The 18,009-nt window shown below is 46.9% G+C and overlaps 1 protein-coding gene across 1 annotated transcript in view; it reads left to right on the forward strand.

Moving 5' to 3' along the window:
- The window catches only part of LOC130123470 (laminin subunit alpha-3-like), a 125,106-nt gene extending 113,682 nt beyond the window's left edge, over positions 1 to 11,424 (forward strand). The window contains exons 70-77 of the mRNA XM_056292640.1: positions 2,240 to 2,373; positions 2,480 to 2,660; positions 2,798 to 2,953; positions 3,039 to 3,204; positions 3,363 to 3,517; positions 4,932 to 5,025; positions 5,631 to 5,750; positions 8,146 to 11,424. Of these exons, the coding sequence (XP_056148615.1) occupies positions 2,240 to 2,373; positions 2,480 to 2,660; positions 2,798 to 2,953; positions 3,039 to 3,204; positions 3,363 to 3,517; positions 4,932 to 5,025; positions 5,631 to 5,750; positions 8,146 to 8,291 (1,152 nt within the window). The 3' untranslated portion in view covers positions 8,292 to 11,424. The remainder of the gene's footprint in view (positions 1 to 2,239; positions 2,374 to 2,479; positions 2,661 to 2,797; positions 2,954 to 3,038; positions 3,205 to 3,362; positions 3,518 to 4,931; positions 5,026 to 5,630; positions 5,751 to 8,145) is intronic.
- Positions 11,425 to 18,009: the final 6,585 nt, after the last annotated feature.

An 18,009-nucleotide genomic window follows, 5' to 3' on the forward strand; every position in this document is an offset into this window, starting at 1 on the left:
TGCAAGTTAGAATTGGGGATTCTAATATCATGAAGTGTAACAACACAGACTGGTCTCCTACTGTGTCGAGTTTAAATACACTATTACAAACTGGAACTCTGAGTACATTCTCTTGTTTGTAAGTAAACTTTACAGACTGGAACTCTACGACAACTACTACTACTACTACTACTACCACTACTACTACTACTACCACCACTATTACCACTACCACTACTACTACCACCACTATTACCACTACCACTACTACCACCACCACCACTACTACTACTACCACTACTACTACTAATACTACCACCACTACTAATACTACCACTACTACTACCACCACCAATACTACTACTACCACCACCACTACTACTACAACCACCACCACCACCACCACCACCACTACCACTACTACTACTAATAATACCACTACTACTACTACTACTACTAATACCACTACTATTACCATTACTACTACCACTACTCCCACCACCACTATTACCACCATTGCTACTACTACAACCACCACTACCACTATGGCCACTATTGCTACTACTACTACTACCACTACCACCAGTACTACTACTACTACTAATACCACTACTACTACCACCACCACCACCACCACTACTACTACTACTACCAAAACTACTATTAGTACTACCACTACTACCACCACCACTACTACTACTGCCACTACTACCACCGTCACTACTACTACTGCCACTACTACCACTGTCACTACTACTGCCACTACTACGACCACTACTATCACCATCACTACTACTATTAGTACTACTTTCAGCTGCTCCTGTGTGGGGTCGCCACAATGAAAATCTTATCATCTTCATCTCTGCCACCTCCAGCTCCACCTCCTGTCTTGTCATCAGTGCCACTGTCTCCAAACCATATAACATAGCTGGTCTCACTACCATCTTGTAAACCTTCCCTTTAACTCTTGCTGGTACCCTTCTGTCACACATCACTCCTGACACTCTTCTCCACCCACTCCACCCTGCCTGCACTCTCTTCTTCACCTCTCTCCTGCACTCCCCGTTACTTTGGACAGTTGACCCCAAGTATTTAAACTCATACGCCCTCGTCACCTCTACTCCTTGCATCCTCACCATTCCACTGTCCTCCCTCTCATTCACACATAGGTATTCCATCTTGCTCCTACTGACTTTCATTCCTCTTCTCTCCGGTGCATACCTCCACCTCTCCAGGCTCTCCTCCACCTGCACCCTACTCTCGCTACAGATCACCATGTGGGGATGGATTTGAATTTTGCTCCAGATTTGATTCACGAGTGATGAGCTCCTCAGTTTTTAGCAAAACGAGGAAAGAACAGAGTGTAACTACAGTGTGTAATATAATTGGGCGGTGCAATGCCGCCCGCTGTCCTTCAGAAATGGTGTTAATCCTAACAACAACGGGTCCATTTGACTAAAAAACAAAAGCACCCACACACAAGAACACTGGCTGGGCACAAACTAGTCTACCGCTTCTCGTAGAAAAGCCTGGGGGTTTATATCAGCGATCTTCAACGGAAATCAAACCTGAGATGACTCATATCTCTTCGCGATATCAAATACCCATTGAGAGCGCATTCCAACCTGCATGCCGACCTCGCTTAACCCTCCTGGCACAACCAGCAAGCCTCTGTGTAATCCCTGGGGTCAAACCGGGGGGTCTATCCAACGACGTACACCTATATAACTTACATCACACACCCCGATCAAGCTGTGGCTCGTGGCTGCGGTCCCGCTTTACAGTCGGTGACTTTCTGGTGATCAGTATTTGGTGCAGCTTTACGAGCACCGGTGGCCTTAAGCGGAGCCGTCTGGGTTATACGTGGCTGACGAAAGGCTCCGCTGTCATTGTGTCGCTGATCCCAGCGTGTCAGGCCGCATGCTTATCGGTGGTGTCTCTATCAAGAGTACAGCGTCACAGAAACGCTCGTGTCTGACCCTCATACAGACTCGTGTGTGTGCGCGCATGTTTCTGCCGGAGCGGCGGCGGCGGGTAGGGTCGAGCAGAGGAGGCCGCGGTGTCGATTCCATCTCGGCTCCACAACTGCGGAGCGACGGTCGTGCTTTTCTGCATGTCTGTACAGTCGTTGGTCAGAACGAGACCGACATTCGTCCAAACCCTCGTCGGAAAGATGGCGGACGGCGATACCGGCTCGGCCCCGAGTTTGCGCCTCGCACTGAGTGCCTTTGTCCTGTGTCTGTCTTGTGTGTCGTGGTAGGATGTCGCTACGGCAGCGGTAAACGACAGTCTGTCGGCGTGTGCACCGCCGGCCGTGGTGCAGCATGCTTATCGCATGGGGGGCCCAGTCAGCAGCCTGACTTACAGACTCCCACCACCGGCGCTGCAGCCCAGGTAAGCAGACTCTCTCACTGCAGTAGGATTCACAACTTCAAACACACATGTGTACAGCATGCACACACAAAGACACACACAAGTGATTATATCTCCGTCTCCCTAGGCCCCACTTCTCTCTAGACGTCAGGACCCGGTCCCCTGAGGGCCTGCTGTTTTTTGTCGCCACCAGGGGAGGGCGCTCTCACCTCGCGCTGTACCTGTCCAAGGGCAGGATCAGACTGTCTGTAGGCAAACAGAACGAGATCTTCAACCGGGAAAAATACAACGACGGGAAGTGGCACTCGGTCAGTAGCTTGCTCCTTTTCCCACGTCAAACCGCTCCGATTCCAGAGCGAAGGTCTGCAGCGCTGCGCTACGTCCCCGGCACCATGTAGGAATACACTCCTTCATTCGTTCCTTCTTCTGTTTTTTTCGCTTGCAGATCATATTTAGTTTGGAAAGGAGGAAGTTCCGGTTGGTTGTAGATGGAATCAGGGCACAGGACGGCCAGCTAACAAGTGACGAGGTGGCGTCCATGGAATTCGTGCCCCCCATACACATAGGCAGCGCCCCTGAATACCTCCACAGAGAATTAAAGGTGAACGATTAAAAGGCATAAGCCCGCACATACGCAAACGATAAGAATCACGCCGTCTGAAACCTTCGTTTCTTCACTCTTTAAGTGGAAGATTCTGCCGAAACAAAGTGTTTTTGGATGCATTCGCAACTTCAAGATGAACGGCGACCTCATGCCAGAGCCAAACAGCAACCAGGGTGCGGGGCCTTGCTTTGACGGACCCGTCCAGGACGGGGCTTATTTCTCCGGAAAGAGGGCCCATGTCATTATCGGTGAGTATTCCCACACAAGACAGGTCTTGGGCTGAGGAAGTGTGGGTGTCCTGCATCGGTAGGTACCTTTCAGGGCCTTCTCCTTCGAGCTGTGGCTCCTGACCAGATGACAACGGCTAACAACAGTGACCACGGTGTAATGCTGTTCCATGTTTCAGACGATGCATTCGTCGTGGGCTCCGGTTTTGAGCTTCTGTTTGAGATCCGGCCGAGGAGTCTGACCGGGGTTCTGCTGCACGTGGGGGAGTCTGGCAGGGGCGGACTTGGCCCCACTGAGGGCCACCATCTCAGCCTCTATATGCTCAGAGGAGAGGTGAGGCCTTGGAAGGGAGATGACATTCTGATGCTTGAACACTGATGTTTCCCCCCCTCCCCTTCACCAGTTCCCCCCCTCCCCTTCACCAGTTCCCCCCCTCCCCGTCACCAGTTACCCCCCTCCCCTTCACCAGTTCCCCCCCCCCTTCACCAGTTCCTCCCCTCCCCTTCACCAGGATTGTAGGGGCATCTGGGTGGCGTGGTGGTCTATTCCGTTGCCTTGCAACACGGGGATCGCCGGATCGAATCCCCCGTGGTACCTCCAGCTTGGTCGGGCGTCCCTACAGACACAATTGGCCGTGTCTGCGGGTGGGAAGCCGGATGTGGGTATGTGTCCTGGTTGCTGCACTAGCGCCTCCTCTGGTCGGTCAGGGCACCTGTTCGGGGGGGAGGGGGAACTGGGGGGGAATAGCGTGATCCTCCCATGCGCTACGTCCCCCTGGTGAAACTCCTCACTGTCAGGTGAAAAGAAGTGGCTGGTGACTCCACATGTATGGGAGGAGGCATGTGGTAGTTTGCAGATCGGTAGAGGGGGTGGAGCAGCAACCGGGACGGCTCGGAAGAGTGGGGTAATCGGCCAAGTACAATTGGGGAGAAAAATCCCCCCCCCCCCAAAAAAATAGCTGGTCTCACAACCATCTTGTAAACATCCCCTTTAACTCTTGCTGGTACCCTTCTGTCACAAATCACTCCTGCAATCTTCTCCACCCACTCCACCTTGCCTGCACTCTCTTCTTCACCTCTCTTCTGCACTCCCCGTTACTTTGGACAGTTGACCCCAAGGTTTTAAACTCATCTGCCTCCGTCACCTCTACTCCTTGCATCCTCACCATTCGGCTGTCCTCCCTCTCATTCACACGTAGGTATTCCGTATTTTAGTGTAGAATACTTTTTATAATACTTGTTCAAACTCCTTCTACACCCTGACAGCTATCAAGTAGGTAGACGCACTGAGAAAACAGCCGGTCTCTGTGACCGTCCCGTGCTAGATGCTGTAAACCATGTGCCAGTCCGACTCCACGCCAGCTAACTTCACTGATACATCCCTCCTCTTTGGTTGAAGGGTTGCTAATCTGTGAAATCACCCTGTGTGGAGTCCGGCTGGGGTGAAAACCTGCATACACGTGGCTCTCCATGGCACACGGTTAGCCACCTCCGCCGTAAACAGAGCTCGTTCTCTCTATACCCGCTCCTGATCAGCCAATCAGGGGAGTTCTTTGCAAGCCGGCATCCCCATTGGCCCCTACTACTGGCTGTCAATCAGTCTGAGCGTACATGAGGTTCTCAGGCAGAAGTGAGGGGGCGGATTCTTTTGCAGGTAGTTTTCAAAACTTAGCTAGCTAGCTCTTGCAAACGTCCACCCAGGATCACTGCGGTGGCTGTGCTCAGTTGGCGTGTGCTCCCGTTCACAGGTGGTGGCCCAGGTTAACAATGGAGCAGGGGAGTTCAAGGTGGCCGTCATGCCCAAGACCACGCTGTGCGACGGGATGTTCCACAAGATTTCAGGTGCGGTGACATGTTCCACAAGTTTTCAACGAGATTTCCCCCACAGCATCATACCATCAGGTTGTAAAAGGACCAGTAACCATCATACCATCAGGTTGTAAAAGGACCAGTAAGGGGCGTCCAGGTGGTGTAGTGGCCTATTCTGTTGCCTACCGACATGGGGATCGCCAGTTCGAATCCCCGTGTTACCTCCGGATTGGGCGGGCGTCCCTACAGACACAATCAGCCGTGTCTGCGGGTGGGAAGCCGGATGTGGGTGTGTGTCCCGGTCGCACTAGCGCCTCCTCTGGTCAGTCGAGGCGCCTGTTCAAGGGGGAGGGGGAACGGGGGAATAGTGTGATCCCTCCCACACGCAGCGGCCCCCTGGTGAAACTCCTCACTGTCAGGTGAAAAGAAACAGCTGGCGACTCAACATGTATGGGAGGAGACATGTGGTTGTCTGCAGCCCCACCCGGATTGACAGAGGGGGTGGAGCAGCGACCGGGACGGCTTGGAAGAGTGGGGTAATTGGCCAAGTACAACTGGGGAGAAAATCCAAGAAAAGGGGAACCAGTAATGGTTGATGGTGTTTTGCATTTCAAGGGTTTCCATGTGTGTCTTCACAGTGATCAAGAGGAAAAACGTTGTGCAGCTGCATGTGGACACAACAGGCCACTACAAAATCGGGCCGCCGTCGTCCCCCACCACGCTGACCAAGGACCCGCTGTATGTGGGCGGCCTCCCGGGTAAGTGCCACATGCTGCACCAAGCCGCAGGCGGATGGACTTGATCAATTAGTTGGTTAGTTGTGTATACGGTCATATCAGTCATATGTGTATCTCCTGTATGTCCTGTATGTGTGTATGTGTGTATGTCCTGTATGTCCTGTATGTGTGTATGTCCTGTATGTGTGTATGTGTGTATGTCCTGTATGTGTGTATGTCCTGTATGTGTGTATGTGTGTATGTCCTGTATGTGTGTATGTCCTGTATGTGTGTATGTGTGTATATCCTGTATGTCCTGTATGTGTGTATGTCCTGTATGTGTGTATATCCTGTATGTGTGTATGTCCTGTATGTGTGTATGTCCTGTATGTGTGTATGTGTGTATGTCCTGTATGTGTGTATGTCCTGTATGTGTGTATGTGTGTATGTCCTGTATGTGTGTATGTCCTGTATGTGTGTATGTGTGTATATCCTGTATGTCCTGTATGTCCTGTATGTGTGTATGTCCTGTATGTGTGTATATCCTGTATGTGTGTATGTCCTGTATGTGTGTATGTCCTGTATGTGTGTATGTCCTGTATGTGTGTATGTGTGTATGTCCTGTATGTGTGTATGTCCTGTATGTGTGTATGTGTGTATATCCTGTATGTCCTGTATGTCCTGTATGTGTGTATGTCCTGTATGTGTGTATGTCCTGTATGTCCTGTATGTGTGTATGTCCTGTATGTGTGTATGTCCTGTATGTGTGTATGTGTGTATGTCCTGTATGTGTGTATGTCCTGTATGTGTGTATGTGTGTATATCCTGTATGTCCTGTATGTGTGTATGTGTGTATATCCTGTATGTCCTGTATGTCCTGTATGTGTGTATGTCCTGTATGTGTGTATGTCCTGTATGTCCTGTATGTGTGTATGTCCTGTATGTGTGTATGTCCTGTATGTCCTGTATGTGTGTATGTCCTGTATGTGTGTATGTCCTGTATGTGTGTATGTCCTGTATGTGTGTATGTGTGTATGTCCTGTATGTGTGTATGTCCTGTATGTGTGTATGTGTGTATGTGTGTATGTCCTGTATGTGTGTATGTCCTGTATGTGTGTATGTGTGTATGTCCTGTATGTGTGTATGTCCTGTATGTGTGTATGTGTGTATGTCCTGTATGTGTGTATGTCCTGTATGTGTGTATGTCCTGTATGTGTGTATGTGTGTATGTGTGTATGTCCTGTATGTGTGTATGTCCTGTATGTGTGTATATCCTGTATGTGTGTATATCCTGTATGTGTGTATGTCCTGTATGTCCTGTATGTGTGTATATCCTGTATGTGTGTACATCCTGTGTGTCCTGTATGTGTGTATATCCTGTATGTGTGTATGTCCTGTATGTCCTGTATGTGTGTATATCCTGTATGTGTGTACATCCTGTGTGTCCTGTATGTGTGTATATCCTGTATGTGTGTACATCCTGTGTGTCCTGTATGTGTGTATATCCTGTATGTGTGTATGTCCTGTATGTGTGTATGTCCTGTATGTGTGTATATCCTGTATGTGTGTATGTCCTGTATGTGTGTATGTCCTGTATGTCCTGTGTGTGTGTATGTGTGTATGTCCTGTATGTGTGTATGTCCTGTATGTGTGTATGTGTGTATGTGTGTATGTCCTGTATGTGTGTATGTGTGTATGTGTGTATGTCCTGTATGTGTGTATGTCCTGTATGTGTGTATATCCTGTATGTGTGTATATCCTGTATGTGTGTATGTCCTGTATGTGTGTATGTCCTGTATGTGTGTATGTCCTGTATGTGTGTACGTCCTGTATGTGTGTACGTCCTGTATGTCCTGTGTGTGTGTGTATGTGTGTCTGTAGCTATCCATCCAGTGTGTAATCTGCCTCTTTCATGCCAGACAACATGAAACAAGGAGACATTTTTAAACAGGCATATTCATGAAGAAAGAAAGGGGGCGTCCGGGTAGTGTGGTGGTCTATTCCATGTCTACCAACACGGGGGTCGCCGGTTCGAATCCCCGTATTACCTCCGGCTTGGTCGGGCGTCCCCACAGACACAATCAGCCGTGTCTGCGGGTGGGGAGCCGGATGTGGGGATGTGTCCTGGTCGCTGCACTAGCGCCTCCTCTGGTCGGTTGGGGCGCCTGTTCGGGGGGGGGGGGGAGGGGGAGCTGAGGGGAATAGCGTGATCCTCCGGCTGGTGACTCCACATGTATGGGAGGAGGCACGTGGTAGTCTGCAGCCCTCCCCGGATCAGCAGAGGGGGGGGGGGCGGAGCAGAGACCAGAACGGCTCAGAAGAGTGGGGTAATTGGCCAAGTACAATTGGGGGGGAGAAGGGGGGGGGGAGAAAGAAGGAAGACAGGCAGGAATGGTGCCAGCTCTGAGGGCTCACAGCTTGTTACCTTGTCCTGCAGAGACGCCTGCCCCAGCGACCCTCCCGGTCACGTCGTCCTTCCTGGGCTGCATCCAGAACATGAGGATCAACGGGGACCCGGTCTCCTTCGAGAGGCTGTCTAAGGTGTTTGGTGGAGTCAGTCTCAGAGAGTGCCCAGCAGGTTAAAGCATCCCGGTCTCCCAGTACCCAGACCCCGGGGACCACGTCCGCCGCGTGCCATCTGTCACCAGACAGAGAATGTGTAACTGGGTCAGAATGTACACATCACTAATGCGTCTGAATGTGAGGCTGCATCAGCATGTGTGTCTGTGTGTGTGTGTGTGTGTGTGTGTGTGTGTGTGTGTGTGTGAGCGGTGCATGGAATCACAACCTGTAGCTCTGAACTGAAAAACGAGTGCTTTTCTCTGCAGCGTGTCTGTATTTATTTTGTGATAAACTCGTTATCACGCTGCGGTTTTTGTGGTTGTGTATTCTACCGTCGGAGGTCTCGTATCAGGTCTGATCTACATGGGCACTGGGTCCATTTACCCACTCTACCCGGACAGCATCCGGGTGTGGGCCACTTCAGGCAGTGATGCGGCACTGATGGCCCTGACAAAATGGATGTGAGCCTGAAGTGGCCCACATGTATAACAGCAAATATGGCCCAAATGTGCCAAATCACATGTGGGCCTTTTCTGGCAAAGGTGTGGTGGTCTGGGCAACATGTGGTCTGGATGGGACCCTGAAGTGGCCCGTGTGGTAAATGCTGAATATATCCCACATATCACAAAACAAATATGGCCCACCTTTGGCAAATATGTGGCACATGCGGCATTGCTATGGCTTGGTTCTGGCCCAGATCTGGCGAACAGGAGCGGGCCGCCCAAGTGCCACCATTCCACGCGGTATGTGGGCCGGATGAAGGTGTCGGGTGTGGGACGGGTCCGGGCCACAGCAGTTTTGCTATCTGGGTAGACACTCTTGCTACTGTATGTGGTTGTGATTGGTGAGGTCTGCATAACAGTCCAGATTGCCAAGTCCGGGGGCCAAATGTCTAAACTGTACGTACACATGAAAACTCTACTTACGCCTCTTCCCACGCAGCTTTCCCACTGTGCGAAACTCCACGGCGGTAAGAATGTTCATACAGCTTTCACATCACACCATGCATACCGTATACGCAGTCTTTTGAGTCCCGTTAGTGTTATAACAGACCAACAAGTCCTCCAACCCATATGACCACACGGGTGGTTTGTCCTCTAATATGACCCACAGGAGGGTTTCCTAAAGTAGCGCCCCTACCGACGGCAGGAGGTATGCCACAGATACTTTTCGCCTCTGTGCATTGTGGGTTTTTAAAACAATGTGAGAACAATAGAATAAGTAGGCAGTGCGTTTTTGTGTTGTTTGGCCGTCTAGTATAGTAACTAAGATGCTATTGGCAGTATGTTTACCTATGAATGACGTCATAAGAGCTAACTTAACCTTAGCCACAAGTTACAAAGTCAGCTAGTGTGGACATTAGAACCGCTATGTGACATTACACTTTGCTTTATTAATATTCCTTCTCGCGACCAATTAAACTAAACCTTTGGCCTTTATATGCAACCAGCCAATCGGAGGTGTGTCTGAAGCCATTTATAGTACATTGTGGGCGTGGTCAGAAAGCTCGTACGCATGCGCACAATTTCAGGATATTGAAACTACGAGGAAAAAAAACAGGTGGGAACAGACGTACGAAGGGTTTTATAAAGACTGCTTATGCGTGTTCCCTGTTTTGCGTGTACACACATTGCTACACCCAAGTATACACAAAGTTTTATACATTCGGCCCCTGGTATGAGCGACCCAGCACTTTAAACGACATGCCACTTGTGGTGCTTTCAGGGCGATCAGCAGTATTGGCTGGTATCTCTTTATGCATTACTGTCGCCTCAGCTGTTCCACGTTTGGATAGTTTACAGATCTAGTCCCTGTTAGTGTCCAGATCTAGTCCCTGTTAGTGTCCAGATCTAGTCCCTGTTGGTGTACAGATCTAGTTCCTGTTGGTGTCCAGATCTAGTCCCTGTTAGTGTCCAGATCTAGTCCCTGTTGGTGTCCAGATCTAGTCCCTGTTAGTGTACAGATCTAGTCCCTGTTAGTGTACAGATCTAGTCCCTGTTAGTGTACAGATCTAGTCCCTGTTGGTGTACAGATCTAGTCCCTGTTGGTGTCCAGATCTAGTCCCTGTTGGTGTACAGATCTAGTCCCTGTTAGTGTCCAGATCTACTCCCTGTTAGTGTACAGATCTAGTCCCTGTTGGTGTACAGATCTAGCCCCTGTTGGTGTCCAGATCTAGTCCCTGTTAGTGTACAGATCTAGTCCCTGTTAGTGTCCAGATCTAGTCCCTGTTGGTGTCCAGATCTAGTCCCTGTTAGTGTCCAGATCTAGTCCCTGTTAGTGTACAGATCTAGTCCCTGTTGGTGTCCAGATCTAGTCCCTGTTAGTGTACAGATCTAGTCCCTGTTAGTGTCCAGATCTAGTCCCTGTTAGTGTCAGCCCGTCTGACTCCGTGTTCTCTTGTTCTGCGTGTTAACTGGTTTGGACAGATATGGACCTTTTACACAGACCTTGAAATCAAAATATTTTACATGGACTGTATTACCATGGCTTTGACCGCTTTATTCCTTTTTTTTATTCTTACATAGAGATGTTTTGTGTGGAAGTGAATGTTTGAAATGCCAGAAAATATTATTACAGCATATATTTATGTTTTCAAAGCTTTGTCTTTTTTTAAAAATCTTTTTTTTATCAGCTATTGTCTATCAGCAGTAGGAGAATAATTGTTGAAAATGTCTATTTATAGTGGGCAGTAGCCTGAAAATTTGCTGAAACAGAGGCTACGAAGACCTTATTACTAGAGTTATTAAAATCAGAAATGATTTCACTTCCCCTGCAAGTTTATACCTCATTGCCTTTAGTCGTGGTAATATTTGTGGATAAAATTATTGGATATATTTTTTTACATGCATTCCTGTCTCTTGACCAATGATACTCATTTGTCAGCCCTTTTATATTCTGTTTTGTGTCATTTATGAATACTTTCCATTTCGTTGAGTAAGACAAATATAGTGTGACTTATTTTGCTGTTGAGTTGTTCTCTTATCCTTAAAGATGAAATTTAACACTGCCCTGTTTTGACTTCACTACCAAATATTACTTGTTCTTGGTCCTAAGGGCACAGATGTCATTACAACTTGGTGGGGGGATTGATCAAGACTGCAACTGTGAAACTACACCCGAGACTCCCCGTTTCTGCCCCTCTGTGTTGCTGCTGATGCCCATAACAGATTGTTTTACTGTTGTTATTATTTAACAATTATTTAACATTTATTATTTAATATTTACTAAATATTATAAATAATTATAATCTATTTTAATAATTATAATTTATTGTTTATTAAACATTATAAATAACTATAATTTATTATTTTAATAATTTATTATTATCATTATACTTTATTATTTATTAAATATGATAAATAATTATAAATATTAAAATAATATGAAATATTAATTATTTAATAGTTCTTGTTTAACAACTATTTAACATTTGTTTTAGCCCATCATTCATTTTCTATGAGGTCTTTCTCGACTGGAACATTATAATGTTACAGGGGTCTTCGTCCTACTTACACACTGCTGTTTTGAGCCAACAAAATTTGTCCTCATGTCCACCTTTTTTATTTGCCATGTTTTGGTAAACCCTGACCTGGCTGACACACACACACACACACACACACACACACACACACACACACACACACACACACACACACACACGACAGGAAGGATTTAGGTTAATTATGGAAGGAATTAATATGCTTTTAACTGAACTCTTATATAACGCTAATTTATGCCATAATGAGCAATGGGTGTTAATGTGGGCTACTTGAAGCTATAACGTTAGCATAAGTTCACAGTAGCTAGCTAATATGAGCTGGCACACATTTAAATAACTAAGTAAACATTTATGTTAGCTTGACAATTGTTACCATGTACGATGGAGCTCCTCCACATCCACTTTAAACACTCACCATCACGAACTGGAATGAGTCTCCGAGTTTTTAAATTGATATAACTACAACATAAAGGCCTGTCTCCAATAAAGGCCAGGTGAGCTACACTGTTGAAACAAATATTACTGGGAGTTTTACAGGTATGATCAATGTAACATTAGCTAGCAAGCTAGCTTAAATAGGGAACTGGCTGGGGATCAGTTCAGAATCAGAAACACTTTATGTGTCGTTTCATTTCATGCACTTGTGCACATTAAATGAAACGAAACATCGTTTCCCTCAGCCCACAGCAGTGCCACACAAAGACAAAAACACAAGAACTACAAGAACACATATATCCAAACTAACACATATATCCAAACTAAAAAACTAACACTTATACACTGTATGGACAAAAGTATTGGGACACACCTCTTAATCACTGAATTCAGGGGTTTCGTTCAGACCATTGCCACAGGTGTATAAAATCCAGCAGCTAGCCATGCACTCTGCATTTACAAACATTTGTGAAAGAATGGGTCGTTCTGAAGTGCTCAGTGAGTTCAAGCGTGGTACTGTCATAGGATGCCACCTTCGCAATAAGTCAGTTCGTGAAATTTCTTTTCTACCCTGCTAGATATTCCACGGTCAACTGTAAGTGGTATTACTGAAAAGTGGAAGCGTTTAGGAACAACAGCAACTCAGCCACGAAGTGACAGACCACGTAAAGTCACACAGCGGGGTCAACAAATGCTTAGGCACAGTGTGTAAAAGTCGCCAACACTCTGTTGAGTCAATAACTGCAGAGATCCAAACTTCCTCTGGCACTGACATCAGCACAAAAACGGTGTGCCAGGAGCTTCATGGGATGGGTTTTCATGGCCGAGCAGCTGCATGCAAGCCTTACATCACCAAGCACAATGCCAGGCGTCAGATGGAGTGGTGTAAAGCACACTGCCACTGGACTCTAGAGCAGTGGAAACGTGTTCTGTGGAGTGACGAATCACACTTCTCTGTCTGGCAGCCTGATGGACGAGTCTGGGTTGCGTTCGCCAACTGCATCACTTCCGGCCGGCAGTCTCGAAGGAGACGCCTCGCCCCTTTCGTGACAAGGTGAATCCAGGCCGAACGACTGCTTTTTCCCGCCACACAGAGACGCATTCATGTGATGAACACAAGCCGACTCCGCCCTCCTCCCGAAGACAGCGTTGCCAATCATTGCTGCTTCATCGAGTCCGGCCATATTCGGATCTGACGAGACCGGGGCGCGAACCCCCGGTCCCCAGTGGGCGACTGCATCGACACAAAGCCGATGCTTAGACCGCTACACCACCGCGGACCCTCCTTGCACCTTTACTAATCAACTCTATGTCAACGTGGATTGTAAAAAACAAACAGCTAAATAACTATAAAGCTAGTGTTAAACAACACTAGCTAGCAACATAATCCGTGACGTCATATGTAGTCGGAGGAAGGACCCCGAGTCGATATTGTACCCAAGCAGAAATGGAAACCACACTGGAACTGCCCGTCTATATGGGTTAGCAGTTAGCTTAGCCTGCTCCGTTTCCGCGTCCTGTCAAACCGCCCTTGGTGTTTCCTCTTCAGGCGCAGCTCCGGTCGGGGCCGCGGTCCTTGGGCCCACCACAGGATGCAGGCAGACCAAGCTCCCTCAGCCGATCCAACGCCAGCTCTCCCAGCCAGACACCTTCGACACACATCCCTGCACTCCACACGACGACACTAAAAGCACAGCCAAGGCTAGGCGAGGCCGCCGCCAGACCGCCCTCGGTGTTATCGGAACCGCTGGTCTGCATGGGCTAGCAGTTAGCATAGCCTGCCCGCTTCCGCGTCAGACCGCCCTTGGTGTTACCTCTTTGGTCCCTGGGCCCACAGGACGCAGCAGACCAAGGTCTCCCAGCCATCAAACGTAGCCAAACTTAGACGCAGACGTGGACAAAGACACTGCATTGACGGTACTGGTTGAGGCCGCCGCAAACGTGAATTGGCGCCGCCATCTTCCCACACCGGAAGCGGAACTTCCGGTTCCACACCGGAAGCGGAAGTTGAAGCTAAATCACTTGAGATGGTAAAGACAGTTTGCTTACGTTTTTAAACCTTTTATTGTTTTTATGGGTAGACTTTATATTGGTTTGAATAAAATTACTTACAAGGCATCTGTCACAGGACTAGCCTGTGGTCCTGGCAGTCACTAGTCACACCACCACGAGACTCACTCACTGAATACCAAACTCTGATGGGCTACGGAGATGGACTCTGGAAGACGTGGTCTAATAGCAAACCAAGTGTCAGGATGAAGTAAAGCGTCAACTTCATTTCCCAAATTCCCACTGTTTAGTATATGCAAGAGTTCAGACCACTGAGCAGGATACTTGGGGGGGGGGGGCACACAAACAAAACCTTCAAAAAGTGTTGTGTTTATGTGTGAATTGTTTCAAAAGTGGAGTTGGCGTACTTCCGGCAGTGCGATGAGTGAGTAAGGCGGAAGGTTTTAGAGCTCCCTATCAATCTACTCATATATTTTCGTAATGTGTGTGTGTGTGTGTGTGTGTGTGTGTGTGTGTGTGTGTGTGTGTGTGTGTGTGTGTGTGTGTGAGTGTGTGTGTGTGTGTGTGTTAGTTAGTGTAGATAGCGGGACCGAAAACTAAAGCATTTATGATCCTAATTCTTTTTGGAGGTGGTAGGTATTGTCTCAGAGAGTAAGGGAAAAATCCCAGAAAATTAAAATTATGCATAATTATGCATAAATATGCAAAATATTAATTTTTCTAAAAATGGCTAAAAACCACTTTTCTCGGCATTTCAGATTATTCTGAGCATCTTTGATTTTTTCACCTATATATAAAAAAAATTTCTGGGACTTAGAAATGTTGGAGGGGGTTGGAGTGGGGGGGGGGGGTTTAGGGGCAGGGGGAAGGCGGTTAGCTGGCAGGATGAAGAGGGGGGAGATTTAGACGGGTGGATAACCACACCGCTACATTGTAGCGGGGCTCTTCTAGTTGTTCAATAATTTGGAAAATCGACGGTGCTTTTGGTATCTACAGTGCCCTTTGGTTCCCATTTAGTTGGGAACCAAAAAAAATGTGCTGGCAATATCTTTTAAAAAAAAAAAATTAATAATTTTATTCAAAGTGCTTCACAAAGTGCTCCACAAAAAAAAACAAAAAAAAAACTAACCGGTTACTTTCTTGCCCGGTGCGGGATTCGATACGAAGTGTACAGCACCACAAGGCGACATCACTAACCGGTCGGCTAAAGGGTCAGACCCGTTAGCTAGGGACTAACGTGTCCTATTAGTAGTTGTACGCCTTTGTTAGGAACTGCGTTACCCAGAATCCTAGACTTCATGTCGCAGGCTAGTGACGTGCTGAGGTCAGAGGTCGAGACGTATGAACAGGGAGCCTGGCTTGTGGGATAAGTAAAAGCTTCGGCGTGAATTTGGGAAAAGGGTCTGGGTCCGTTCATTTTAAAACAACAAACAAAACGTGGTAGCAGGAGTGAAACTACAGCGAGGTGTACATTGTGACGAGCGACATGGATTCCTTAAAACCACCCGGAGAGTTTGAATCTTACCGGGGATGTCGACAGCAAATGGCGGACCTTCAAGCAGCAGCGTGCCTCGCGGCCATGGGACCGGAAACGAAGCCGGATGCTAGGAAGGTAGCGTTACTGCTAACAGTAGCAGGCCCACACGCCACTGAAGTGCACACTAGTGCAGTGGTTCTCAACCTTTCTGGGGTCCTGGACCCCCTGCGTATTTTTGATCTACCCTGAGGACCCCTCCACCTGATCTTGGGGGAGGGGGGGGGGTTGCAATTTGATAGAAACAGTAGAAACTGCATTTTAAATGGCATTATAGCCTTTATTCACTCTTTGGGGCAAAAATAAGAGCTTTCAGTTGTAACTTAGATATAGTTAACAAAACAGAATTCTTATGCAGTAACTTTCAGATATATGTAACAAAACAGAATATGTATTCAGTAACTTTCAGATATATGTAACAACACAGAATATGTATTCAGTAACTTTCAAATATATGTAACAAAACAGAATATGTATTCAGTAACTTTCAGATATATGTAACAACACAGAATATGTATGCAGTAACTTTCAGATATATGTAACAACACAGAATATGTATTCAGTAACTTTCAGATATATGTAACAACACAGAATATGTATGCAGTAACTTTCAGATATATGTAACAACACAGAATATGTATGCAGTAACTTTCAGATATATGTAACAACACAGAATATGTATGCAGTAACTTTCAGATATATGTAACAACACAGAATATGTATTCAGTAACTTTCAGATATATGTAACAACACAGAATATGTATGCAGTAACTTTCAGATATATGTAACAACACAGAATATGTATGCAGTAACTTTCAGATATATGTAACAAAACAGAATATGTATTCAGTAACTTTCAGATAGATGTAACAAAACAGAATATGTATTCAGTAACTTTCAGATATATGTAACAAAACAGAATATGTATTCAGTAACTTTCAGATATATGTAACTAAACAGAATATGTATTCAGTAACTTTCAGATATATGTAACAAAACAGAATATGTATTCAGTAACTTTCAGATATATGTAACACAAAAGAATATGTATTCAGTAACTTTCAGATATATGTAACAACAGAATATGTATTCAGTAACTTTCAGATATATGTAACATAACAGAATTTTTATGCAGTAACTTTTAACAATGCAAACGGGAGCGAGATCTCTTATTAAAATACAATAAATGACACTTGTGAAACAGATGTAATTAGAGAAAAAAGTCCTGTTACCCTTTATAGTTTAGGTAGATAAAGGTCTCAGTCACATTTGAGTAAAATAATCCTATTTCTATAAATGTCATAGGATCTTTTTTTTTAAAGATATTTTATTTTCACGGACCCCTTGCAATTACACCAAGGACCACTAGGGGTCCGCGGACCCCCGGTCTAGAAACACTGCACTAGTGTAACGTGCATGGATAACTAGACACGGTGGTCCTTGACTAACGGGTCGGACTCTTTAGTCGAGCGGTTAGCGACGTCTCCCGCGGTGCGGGCGATACGGGTTCGCGTCCCGGCCGCGGCAGTTTCTGTGGTTGCCCCCCGAATTCGCTGCAATACTTTCGCGTATGAAAATGAAGATGACAAAGAGAAACTCGACGAAGTGTTAGATAAATTTGATGCTCACTGCTGTCCAAAGAAAATGAGACTTACACGAGAGATATGTATTTCGTCCACCTGTGCAGCAACAACGTGAGCCTTTTGATAATAGCTTTCTGACCGACCCGAAGCTAAAAGCACAGTCATGCAACTTTGCTACACTAAAAGGCTCCATGATACGGGACCAGATAGTTTTTGGAGTGGAGGATAAAAAGGTCATGGGCGGCACCGTGGCGCAGTGGTTAGCGCGGTCGCCTCACAGTAAGAAGGTCCTGGGTTCGAGCCCCGGGGTAGTCCAACCTTGGGGGTCGTCCTGTGTGGAGTTTGCATGTTCTCTGCGTGTCTGCGTGGGTTTCCTCCGGGGGCTCCGGTTTCCTGCCACAGTCCAAAGACATGTAGGTCAGGTGAATCGGCTGTACTAGGTGTAGGTGTAGGTGTGGGTGTGGGTGTATATGACGGCCCTGTGTGATGGCCTGGCGACCTGTCCAGGGTGTCTCCCCGCCTGCTGCCCAATGACTGCTGGGATAGGCTCCAGCATCCCTGAGAGCAGGACAAGCGGTTCGGAACATGGATGGATGGATGGATGGATGGATGGATAAAAAGGAAAGAGAAAGGCTACAGAGGGAAACAGAGCTAACGCTAGAAGGCGCTATTAAGATC

The sequence above is a fragment of the Lampris incognitus genome, chromosome 14 (genome assembly GCF_029633865.1).
Source record: "Lampris incognitus isolate fLamInc1 chromosome 14, fLamInc1.hap2, whole genome shotgun sequence".
Lineage (NCBI taxonomy): Eukaryota > Metazoa > Chordata > Actinopteri > Lampriformes > Lampridae > Lampris > Lampris incognitus.